The 12,454-nt window shown below is 41.3% G+C and overlaps 1 protein-coding gene across 1 annotated transcript in view; it reads left to right on the top strand.

The window, feature by feature from the left end:
- Positions 1–2,506: 2,506 nt before the first annotated feature.
- npy2rl (neuropeptide Y receptor Y2, like) overlaps positions 2,507–12,454 on the top strand; it is a 29,542-nt gene continuing 19,594 nt past the window's right edge. Inside the window, exons 1-2 of the mRNA XM_078291846.1 lie at positions 2,507–2,701; positions 6,150–6,282. Of these exons, the coding sequence (XP_078147972.1) occupies positions 2,507–2,701; positions 6,150–6,282 (328 nt within the window). The remainder of the gene's footprint in view (positions 2,702–6,149; positions 6,283–12,454) is intronic.

Genomic DNA, 12,454 nt, shown 5'->3' with positions numbered 1-12,454 from the left:
GATCCTCTATACATTTTAGACATATTGAATGATGAATTAATGATTCAGGTGCAGACCCTTGCACTTCGTACAAGAGATTGCTTTTAATATCAAGGAATCAAAGCTTTCTTCTACTGTGGCACTCAGTTTAAATCACTTTGGGTGAGAGCATCGGGTACATTCCTAAAAAAGACTGGATTTTTTTTCCCAGAATAGATCTATAGCATCCCTCCATGTGGTTTCCATGATGGAGGTTTTGACCGCTGCACTCCCACGAAGGCGTCGGCTCTCCTCTCACCTCTGAGTTCCTCCATGTTGGTTTTGGAGAAGTCTCCTCTCTCGCTGATCCTGTCACCGCCGAGCGAGAACATGTGGGAATTAAACGCCCTCAGGCAGCTTGCTCAGTGAATCAGCTCACTGGAGTGTGTGTGTGTGTGTGTGTGTGTGTGAGAGAGAGAGAGAGAGAGAGAGTGTGTGTTGTGTTTGTGCATGTATTCCTGTGTGAGTTTGTGCGACTGTGAGGGCTTGCGAGTGTGTTTGATTTGTTTGTGCATGCGTTGATTCCTGTGTGTGTGTGTGTGTGTGTGTGTGTGCGCTCTTGTTATTTTGTCTCTGTTTGTGAGTATTCATATGCTTGTGTTTGTGTGTGTGTGTGTGTGCGCTTGTGTCGGGTGTGCATGTGTGTTTCGCAATATCCCCCAAGGCCAGATGACTGGCCTACATCACTGAGCTGTGAAATGGAGAGGGTCGCATCTGCCCAGTGTGTGTGTGTGTGTGTTTTAAGAGTGTCTGTGTGTGTGTGTGTGTGTGTGTGTGTGTTAAGATGCTAAGACACAGCTGGTGTGACACTCTCCCACCTGTGAACTGCAGAGTTACACCCCAAGTTTAAAGTGCGAGGCAAAGCACTGCTGCCTGTTCCAGCGGTCTCAGGTCGCCCTAAGGTGTCGACTGAGGTGTTTGGATGGGTGTGTGTGTGTGTGTGTGTGTGTGTGTGTGTGTGTGTGTGTGTGTGTGTGTGTGTGGGGGGGGGGGGGGTCACAACATGTAATGTGAAAAACAGAGAGTACTAGAATGTCCTATAAGTAAAAGTACTGGTGTAAAAATCTCCTTCAGTAAAAGTAATAACTAAATAAGTAAATGCTAATAACTCTTGGTTATTAGCATTTGGTATCATCTCTTTCATCTTTGTGCTACGTGTTTTTCTCTTGTGAAGAACTGAATACTCACAGCCTCTTTGCCACTGGGAGCTTCCCAGTACAACCACAGTCTGTACTGGAACAACTGGGGTTAAAGGATAAGGCCGGTGTTTTTTAATGCATTTCTTACCGTCAACAAATCCTATGAAAATAACAAAATCAACAATGATTTTGTTTTGCCAACAAGTCTCGTCCATGTAGCCGGTGCCCAGTGCAGCCTCATGTCCCAGCAGCCATAGAACTCCATTGTATTAAAAAAACGATTAAAAACACATCAAAGAGCCATGCCGTTGCTCTGGGCAACATATTTCATCATCACGATGCACCGGGCCGGCTGACTTTTTCCTCAAACAACTTAATAAGCCGGCCGTAAACACTTTGCGATCTCAGGAAAGTAGTTCCGTAGCACAGAAAATAGTCCCCGGCGTAATGAAGAATTTGTTCCCATTTGAATTTGATTTGGTAATAACTACAACAGTCTGACTTTTCATGGTAACAGTTAACGATTTTTAAAATGTAAACTATGTCTTTGTGAGCTGTATTTAAAGGTTTTTATCTTACAGTTGGAGCCAATGACTTCCGGGTTGACGGCTAAAAACGGAACGTGGGAAGTCAGAAAGTAACGGGAGTAGAGCAAACGCATTGTTGATTTTGTTATTTTCATAGGATTTGTTGACGGTAAGAAATGCATTAAAAAACACCGGCACTTAGGCACTTAGGCCTTGCTCAAAGGCAGCTTGAGGGTTTATGATATTCGTGCAGTTTGCCAGCCAGTCAGTCCCGGGATTCAAACTTGCAACCTGTGGCTGCCGCCTTATAAGTAGGGCTGCAACTAACGATTATTTTCATTGTCGATTAATCTGTCGATTATTTTCTCGATTAATCGATTAGTTGTTTGGTCTATAAAATGTCAGAAAATGGTGAAAAATGTCGATCAGTGTTTCCCAAAGCCCAAGATGACGTCCTCAAATGTCTTGTTTTGTCCACAACCCAAAGATATTCAGTTTACTGTCACAGAGGAGTAAAGAAACCAGAAAATATTCACATTTAAGAAGCTGGAATCAGAGAATTTTGACTTATTTTTCTTAAAAAATTACTCAAACCGATTAATCGATTATCAAAATAGACAACTAATCGATTAATCGATTAATCGTTGCAGCTCTACTTATAAGCTTTCTTCTGTAACCTTACTGTTCTATTACTTCCAGTTTTGACTGTATTCCTCACCAGTTTGTGTCTTTGTGTGTGTGTGTGTGTCTCCTCTCACCAGGCCGTGTGTGTGTGTGTGTGTGTGTAACATGGCGTCGCCCGCTGGAGACGTATGATCGGACATGGAAGCCATCAGTCAAGCCAACGCCTCGCAGGACGAGCTCCGCCTCTTCGCCCCGTCCGACGACGACCCCGGCGACCCCGGTTACCATGACTACGGCTCCAGCGCCGGGGCCGGCCCCTCCCTGCTGCCCCCGCCCGTCGACTTCGAGGGCGTCAACTTCCCAGAGGATCCCATCAAACTGCTGAGCGTCCAGGTAAAGACGGACGAGCAGCTTTCCCCCCCCTCGACCTTCATCTCTAAAACGGCTCTCAAGCAGCAATTTTATGCTTAAATCTGAGCCGAAGCATTTATTTATGAGAAATTGATCTTGATGCCTGTGGAAAATGGGGTGCGGTGTGTGTGTGTGTGTGTGTGTGTGTGTGTGTGAGAGAAAGAGAGAGAGAGAGAGAGAGAGAGGCTCTTTCAGCTAAAATAGGATAAACAGAGGGTTCTTAATATTGAGGGGGATTGTGGGTAAATGGTACCATAACATAAAATGGGACATACACACACATACACACACACACACACACACACACACACACACTTTTCTCCCTCTTCTCTGTCAATGTCACTCTCTTTTCTCCCCCAATCAGAGTTAGTATTCAGTATAAATCTGAATTTCATATAGATTTAATAAAATAGCTAATGTTAATACTATAACAACCACAATAGTGTAAAGTATTACAGAACATTTACTAACTTAAGTAATACCCAAGAACTACAATTAAATATTTAACATGCAATTCAAATGACAAATCTTCAGCAACTACCAGGTTTACTCTTCATAACCATTTCATTGCTTAGGTTGCAATACTTTTTTTTTCCTGCTTACAGTTTTAAATGTAGGACTTTCACTTGAGTTATACTGGTAGTTATACTGCAATTAATAGGCTATTTCTACTTTTACTAAAAACATTTCAAGTACTGTTTCTGCTATGAAATAATCAACCGTTTTTATGATTTTTGTACTTTATTTGAACATAAATATATAACCAATAAAAAATAACTACATATCTACATAACAAAACACAATTACACTAATGCAACTATATATACTAGCTATATATACACAATAGTTATACAATAATAGTTATATATATACAATATACAATAAACTATATACACAAAAGTCGATGGGTGCCATTGATGCCTTCCCTCTGGGTGATGGAGGGTATCCCTGCATGGAGAGGCCCATCTCCCTGGTGACACCTTATAAAAACCCAGTCAGAGGAGTGGCACAACTCTTAATTTATTAATTATTTTTCCATATGTGAGTAAAGTATGTGAAAGGATTGCTTGCGATAATCCATTTTAAATAAATACTTACCCTGCTTGACAAGTTCAATGCCCATCATGCTAGAGCTCGCTCTGTCTTTGAGCTAGCGTTCGGCACGATGAAGACCAGGTGGAGGGCCGTCTTCCTCCACGCCCTGGAGGTGGACACCACTTCCTCCCTGATGTTGTCATGGCTTGTACAATTCTGCACAACATCTGTGTGAGCAATTGGGACGTCCTACCGGTGGAGGCCGGAGAACCTGGCGAAGAGGAAGGAGGAGATGGAGAGACAGTCAGTGGCAGTGACCTGAGAGACCAAACTGCTGCTCAGCTGTCTGCCTTGCAGGACCACGTGGGCGACCATGACTATTTAAGTCATTTTTTTATTTTTTATTATAGGAGTAATAGCAGTTGTAATGGTAGTAATAACAGTAGTAGCAGTAATAGTAGTAGCCTAGTAATGGAGGTAGTAATACTAGTTGTAGCAGTAGTACTTCTACAACATAATTACTGTCTGTTGAAATGGAAGTGAAGTTCAATAATGGTTAACCAACAATCAATCAGTGCGTTTTAAATAAATAACAGTTTAGGCTATAACTTACGGGCTTTTAGGCTATAATTCAATGGTCTGCTTAGTAAGCTAACATAACAGATAGGCTAACCTCAAATAGTCTGTTTTCAGTGAATCCGAAATTTCTTAAATAAGCATTATACATCAAAAGAGAATGGATATTCAGTGACTAAACTGTCTATTTCTCGTTTGAAAAAAAATCAGAGGTTAAAAAAATAACAATAACTTACACGAACTCCGGGCTGTTGCTCACCATTTGGTTTTTTTCTGTCGGCGCAGTGGAGCGGACGCACAGGATTGTGGGATATCTTGATCAACGAAGGATACGTCTATGCTGCCTTCAACACCCGCCCAGCTGGAGGCAGCTCAGCAGGCGGCGCTTTTTGTAAATATTCGATTGAGACATGACTTGATGCCTCCCTGCCTCCGAAGGCTGCCTGATTAGGCGGCATTTTAGCTGTTTGAGACAGAGCCAGAGAGAGAGACCTGAGTCGTTACCATGACGACCGGCGTCATAATGACAGCGAGCGATTAAACTGTCACAAATCCAAAAACACACAAATCCGATCTCTCGTAAAATTACAATGTGGACAGTCAGCCTTAAAGATTAGATTTGAAAAACAAATCGGATTTGCCTGCTGTCTGAACATAATGTCACGCTGTAACACGCTGATAACGTGTCTCTCACACACACACACACACACACACACACACACACACACACAATACAAAGGATGCTTCCATTGCCCCAGTGCGGTTGTTTTAGCTGTTTCCAGTAAAAGATGGAATAAAAGCATTTAGTAATTTTGGTCAGGAGGTGGAGAGACGAGCAGCAGATTAACCTCCAGACATCAGACATTTGAAATCAATGAAAGCTGCTGAGTTTCACTGCTGAGTTTCACTGCTGAGTTGCATCATGGCTGATGGAAGCAAGATCAAAAACCATCATGTTTATTTCTCGATTGCATGTTCATCCTCAGCTATGCTACCAGTCAAATGTTCTTCATTCTCTTAAAGCCATTCTGATCTAAAGGCTTCTGCTTAAATGCTTGAAATGTGTTTCTTAGACAAATATAAATAGTGAAGTTGATCCTATGTATGAATTTCTTTCCAAAGGCAAAGGGCGGCTGCTTTAAAGAATCTAAAAGTCTGGCTGTAGTTTGTGGCTGTATTGTTTGTCTCAGCTCAGCTTTTCTTTACATTTGTGCACACAGTGAAAAATACCGAAGCTATACTTGTGCATATTGATGAATATGGTACTTCTGCTTCTCTTTCAAAATAAAAGCGCTGTGTGGCGCAGCTAGAACGACACACTGACACTAGGCTTAGGCTGATATATCGGTTTACTGATATTGGACTGATTTGGCTTTTTGATAAAGTCAGTGTTTTCCACCACAAATATGATGGAGGAGAGGATGTGATTTTACTCAACACCTTCAGGATTCAGTCTGTAAAACCTGCAGTGAAACCTGCCTGCCACACCCCGCTTTAAGGAACTGCTCATTAGTGTGGCTTTCAATGGTTTTATGTAATTATCATAAGTGTATTTAGGGATGGGATGGTATATATCGAAATTCAAAATATCGCAATACAAAAATATCACAATACGTATCGTGGGGCAGAAAAATGAATGGTGATATCAGCTCCATTTTATTTTTTTTATTATTTTTTATTTTATTTTTTTCTTTGTTGACATTGAACTTTTATTTATTACAGCAAATCGTGGTTGTATTGAATCATGAACCCCATATTGTGTATCGAATTGTATCGTGAATCTTGACTTTGCTGTTGTTGTTGTTGTTGTTGTTTCCAGGTGGTGTTGATCTTGGCCTACAGCACCATCATAGTGCTGGGGGTTCTGGGTAATTCTCTGGTTATCTACGTCATCTACCGATTCAAGACGCTTCGCACCGTCACCAACTTCTTCATAGCGAACCTGGCTGTCGGTAAGCTTTTATACACACACACACACACACACACACACATGAACACAACTTCTCATTTAGGTAATGTGTTAAGTTTGTACACACACACACACACACACACACACGAACACAACTTCTCATTTAGGTAATGTGTTAAGTTTGTACACACACACACACACACACACATGAACGCAACTTCTCATTTAGGTAATGTGTTAAGTTTGTACACACACACACACACACACACACACACACATGAACACAACTTCTCATTTAGGTAATGTGTTAAGTTTGTACACACACACACACACACACACACACACGAACACAACTTCTCATTTAGGTAATGTGTTAAGTTTGTACACACACACACACACACACACACACATGAACACAACTTCTTATTTAGGTAATGTGTTAAGTTTGTACACACACACACACACACACACACACACACACACATACAGACACGAGTTCACACACACAAACACAAAAAGAGAAGAGGGAAATACAGCCACACGCACTTGCAACATGATACAGTACATACTGTCACCAAATTCTTCCTAAAATGGCTGTCCTACACACTCACACACACACACACACACTCACACACACACACTCACACTCTCTCTTTTTCTATCTCTGTACTCCAGTGCTGTGAGTCATTTGACCTGGAAAATGCATTCCAGCATCCAGAAATGGTGACCTGTGTGTATGTGTGCATGCATGCCTGCGTGCATGTGTGTGTACGTGTGTGTGTGTGTGTGTGTGTGTGTGTGTGTGTTGCCTACCTTCTGTAGGTCATTGGGAGTGATGACTCAAACATCTGTCAACTGGTATATGCTATTTTTCTGTGATGGCTGGGATTTGTCTAAGGCTTTGTGTGGGTCAGAGAGAGAGAGAGAGAGGGAGAGAGAGGGAGAGAGAGAGAGAGAGAGAGAGAGAGAGAGAGAGAGAGAGAGAGAGAGAGAGAGAGAGAGAGGGAGGAAGCCAGAGGGAGGAAGAGTAAGAAAGACTTTGACTTGTGATATTCTTTAAAGTAGTAATCTGTGACATTTTCATATAAAAACTAGAGGAAAGAAAGCAAAAAAAAAGGAAAAATAAAAGAGAGAGAGAAGGAAAAAGCAAAGAAGTGTGTGTGAGAGACAGAGGGATGGAGAAAAAAAGAGAAAATGGAAGAATTGAGAATTCAAAAGGTAAGAAAGAGAGAGAGAGCATGAATGAGAAGGATAGACTGAGGTAGGAGAGAGGGAACAAGACGAGAGACGAGAGAGAGAGAGGGAGAGAGAGGGAGAGAGAGAGAGAGAGAGAGAGAGAGAGGCCAAATACCAATAAGAAGAAGAATGCAATTTATTCATAACACACTTCTCATTAAAAGCAGATCATTAAAAGTAAGTAAATAAAAGCACGTAAATAAATAAACAAATAAATAGGTTAATAAATAAACAATGGATGAAATAATAAATACATAAACACACAAACAAATAAATGAAATAAATGGGGAGAAGCGATGGGGTGTGAAGTGCTGCTGGACTGTTTAGCAGCCGAGGGAAAATGGTTTTCAGCCCTGAGGAAGAACAACAACAATAACAATGCATTTTATTCACAAGACACTTTTCATTAAACATGCCACTGGGAATAGATAATTTAATAACCCGTAAACCACAGCTGGAAACAAAATAAATAAATGAGTAAATAAATAGGGGGCTGGACAAATAAATAATGGGGTGCAATGCGGTATAAAGCAGTGTGGCTGTTTAGGAGCTTTTCTTTAGAGGGATGTTTTCAGGCCGGTTTACACACACACACACTGTACAGACTGAAGCCATTAAACCAACATGATCTCATAAAAAGTCGTGAATTGGACAAAATTGGACATTTTCAGCTAAAGTTTGGCTAACGGTTCAGTTTAGGCAACTAAAACAACTTGGTTAAGGTTTAGGAAAGGCTTTGGTCGGTTAAATAAGAAAAACTTTAGCTAAAAATTAAAATTTCACTCGCCTTCGTAAGCTGGGAATTGAACTCATCGCCGGGGTTGAAGTCAAACTCATCACCGATCCAGCACCCGACCACAACACCCTGACTGTCCAATGAGCTGCTGCAATGTGACACTACTTCCTGTTTACAGTCGTGTCTCCTTCAGGGAACCGTTTCACGCCGGGAACGCAGAGTTTTAACACTTTACGAGCCACCGACACGTAACTTGGCGTTAACAAGTCGTGTTCATTTCAAGTATTTGTGTGAGATCAGGTTGGATACCGTACAGTACAGACACAGACCTATTGACCTTATTCACACAGCCGCCATCTTGAACATTCAGGGTAACTCTCCCTGGAAGACTGGCACATATATAACTAGCATTACTTCAACACAGAAGTGAGGTTGACAGTTGTAAAATTAGCTAGCAACCCTATAAACAAGAACTGCTTGAATTTAGCAGGGAAGTTAGCTTACTAGTTAGAAAGCTACTAGCTAGCTACTCTGGTAGCTAGCAAAAATGGGACAAATCTAATTCAAATATGAACCTATATTAGGGTGACCACATTTTCAAACCCCCAAACCGGGACCCTTAAAGTCCCCATGAAATGAACTCCCATTACTTTTACTTCCTGGTAAACAGAGTATCTTTAATGGTGACATCATCGTGTACCAGGAGGCGTAAATAAAAATTCCAACCAATAAAACTTTTTAAATAATAAATAATACAAAAATGTAATAGTCCCACCTCTCAGCTCCTCCCATCCAATCAAACTGCCTTTCTCTCTCTAACTGATATTCCATTGGTTTAGACTTTTGAATGATCCCTCCCTGTGTTATGTCCCGCCCCCGCATCCTGTTTCAACAGGAAATACATCAAATCAAGGAAGTGATGATGCTGTTTCATGGGGTCTTTAAGTGTACCGCACGTTCATGCACGCGCACATGTATGCGCTTATGCACGCACCGTAGGCGTTTTCATCAGGATGGGGGACAATTATTTCAGCGCTTAGCACACCTAGTGACTGCACCTTTCAACACCATGGACAGCGCCTCAGCAAACGAAAAATTATGTTTTGTCTCCAAAATTCTGTCAGACAGAGCCACAAGCGTCATAGGCTAGCAACAGCCTTGACAACGACACATTGATTATTGATTGACACACATACAGACAAATCAGTGTTGAATTCAGACGCGTGGTGCATTGTTGATGTTTTTTGATTGGGTTAGGTAATAATGAGCGGGACAAAACATGATAAACGTCTATGTAAGCGCTGAAAACAAGTATAATACTATTATTATTATTTTAATTGTGGTGAAAACCGGGACAATTAGGTAGTGAATGTTGAAAACCGGGACATTTTAGTGTTTTACAGATATTTGTCGGGACTCGGGACACCCATCTTGAAACCGGGACAATCCCGGACAAACCGGGACGTCTGGTCACCGTAACCTATAGCCTACAATGCTAAATGTTTGTATGATGTGTATCTTGGTCCACAACAGTAGGACTAGGTAACTAGTTAGCTAGTTAGTTAGCTAAATTCAAAAAGTCATTGTGGTTGTCGTTCTCAAGATTGCTCGCTAAATTACAGTTAAGTTTATCTGTATTTTGCCCTCACTTATGTGTTTAAGTCATGCTATGCCAGTCTTCTTGGTAGAGTTTCCTACCCCAAGTGTTCAAAATGGCCGCCGTGTGAATAAGGTCAAATAAGCTATATGGAGGTTCTGTTTTTGTGGCCTTAAACAGCATTTGTTTTCTTGATGTGTGATGTTGCTAAGGCGTCGTTGTTGAGGTTGTTCTTTGTTCCTATTATTATATTCAAGTTACTGTTTCCATGTGGATATAAATAAAATATTCAGTATGTGTAAAGTAGCATACACATTAGGTATTAGGTATTTAGCTAACGTCATACAATGAGCATGCAGGTAGCAGCTCAACAACTTGCTAAAGGATGTATTGGGTGTGTGTGTGTACGTGTCTGTCTATGTGTCTGTGTGTGTGAGTACGTGCATGTGCATGTGAGCGTTTGTAAGTGTAAGTGAGTGTTTGTGTGTGTGTGTGTGTGTGTGTGTGTGTGTTGGGCTGGGTGTGCCGTGCAGTAACATCATTATAGCCTGGAGCGTTAGTTGTTCTGAAAAGTGTGAGGCAAATTGGATGCAAAGTCTACCTCACCGCCGGCTATCATTAATAAACACTTCACACACACGCGCACGCACACACACACACACACACACAGACACACACACACTGATTGCCTGTGTCCTGGAAAAACCTTATCAAGTTAATTTTGCCTTTTGAGTTTTACAAGTTTAGACTTTTAAATCCCCAGAGTTCAGTTAAAGTTCTTGTTAAAGCCACTGTGAATCCAGGTCCACCCATGTTACAAATTGATGCTTTCATGGTACTATAAGGTACTTTGGATACTAAATGACATGCAGTGTGATATAGTAGTACAGCACAGTATTGAGCTGAGTTGTTAAATGATAGAGGAGGAAGAGTCACTGATGTCTAAAAGAGCTGTAGGCAAAGGTTGGTAAAGTTTGCTTTTGTGATGGAGTGTTGTAATTTGACTTTTTTTGGTGAACCCGCTTTTTCTCAACCTGCCTCGTCTACTTCTACTGCAGTTAGTGATTTCCTACATTTCCCAGAATGCCTTGTGACAACCTCTAGAGGAGCGTGGACTTACTTACTTACTTTCAGCTGTGGGTGGAGAGAACAATAGTGATAGTAGAGCGAGAGTTTTTCCACTTGAGAAAAAGTGAGTCGTCTCCCCTTCACTCAAAACCCAACCTGTCTCTCTGCTGCATTGCATTCTGGTCTCTCTCCTGCTCCTGTGGGTGGAGAAACTGGTCTCTCTCCTCTTCTCCGATGGATTTCTCCCTGTATGATTGTTGAACGTCTCTCGGTGCAAAAACGGCGACTCTAGAAAGAAGCCCTCGCTCTTTGATTCTGAGGGACTGACACCAAAACCTGACGTTTACCGCTGATGTTTTACATCCTGAAACATTTCCTCATATCAAACTCCTTTGTAGCTGCTGGAAACATCTGGAGGTGACGACAAGGAGAAAAATACACCACCGAACTCATGAAATAGACCCAGAAATGCAAGATGCACTTTGCCAGCAGCTGTGTCGAACAGTAACAGGGTTTCTCCTTTAATGAACTCGCTCCAGAGAAGCGGATATTGAGGTCGTCTCCCAACCGGAGGCTCTGGGTTCGATCCATTGTGCCGAAGTGTCCTTGAGCAATAAACTGAACTCCTCCAAGGCTGCAGCACCAACCGTCTGACTCCGCTCCCCAACCGGAGGCTGAATTTCCTGAGCAGCTACAGGCAATAGCAATAATAAAGATTTTGTACAGCAGCATTTTCAAAAACCAGAGTTTACAAAGCGCTTTACAGAGCATGAAAAGACATTCGATAAAAACAAGATAGAAAATGGACGGCTGCCACACTCTCCATTAAAAGTCATGTTTATGTAGCGACTGGCTTGACACCAGCAAATCGGAGATGATTTTCTTTGGCGTTTACATATTGCTGCATTTTCTTGCTGAATGTTGTCTGGTGAAGGCTTCATTTGGCCCAAAACGTTGTGTTTTAAATATCTTCTAGCTGCATAAACATGACTTTTAGTGCGGCGACCATCCATTTTGTACTTTTTAGACTGTAAAAAACATCCATCCTAACAAGTCCTTTAGTCTCATATTCAGCCTTCAAATCTTATGGTGAGATAACTCCACCTGTTTCCAATGCAGCTTCAGTTGTTTCAGGAGTTTTCTAGAAATGAGTGTCAGTATCTTGAAGTCAGAATCAAGGAAATGACAAAATTATTAAAACAAGTTCATTTGCATTGGAAACAAGTGAAATTATTGAACCCCATTGGCAGATTTCTTCACTTGTTTTAAGAAAAATTTGGATTTTATGACTCAATAACAGACTAAACGATTTGTTAAGATGAGATTTACTGTTTTTTGTGGTTGCACATCAGCTCCTGTTGTTGGACTCTGGTTTTTCCTCCTGCATAAAAACAAGAGATAATATGAAAATTAGCGAATCATAAATAAGAACAAAGAATTACGAATCTATAAGAGTGGTTTTAAGAAGATGTTTTAAATGCTGATTTAGCTCCTCGGACAGGCTGAGAGTCCAGACTGTGGCAGAAGATTGTGCTTTGACTGTGTGAATGTCAACCTTCCCCGGATAAATAAAGGTTA

The sequence above is a fragment of the Centroberyx gerrardi genome, chromosome 23 (assembly GCF_048128805.1).
Source record: "Centroberyx gerrardi isolate f3 chromosome 23, fCenGer3.hap1.cur.20231027, whole genome shotgun sequence".
In the NCBI taxonomy this organism is placed as follows: Eukaryota; Metazoa; Chordata; class Actinopteri; order Beryciformes; family Berycidae; genus Centroberyx; species Centroberyx gerrardi.
The sequence above is the reverse complement of the archived record's forward strand: the minus strand, read 5'-3'. Positions and strand labels throughout refer to the sequence as shown.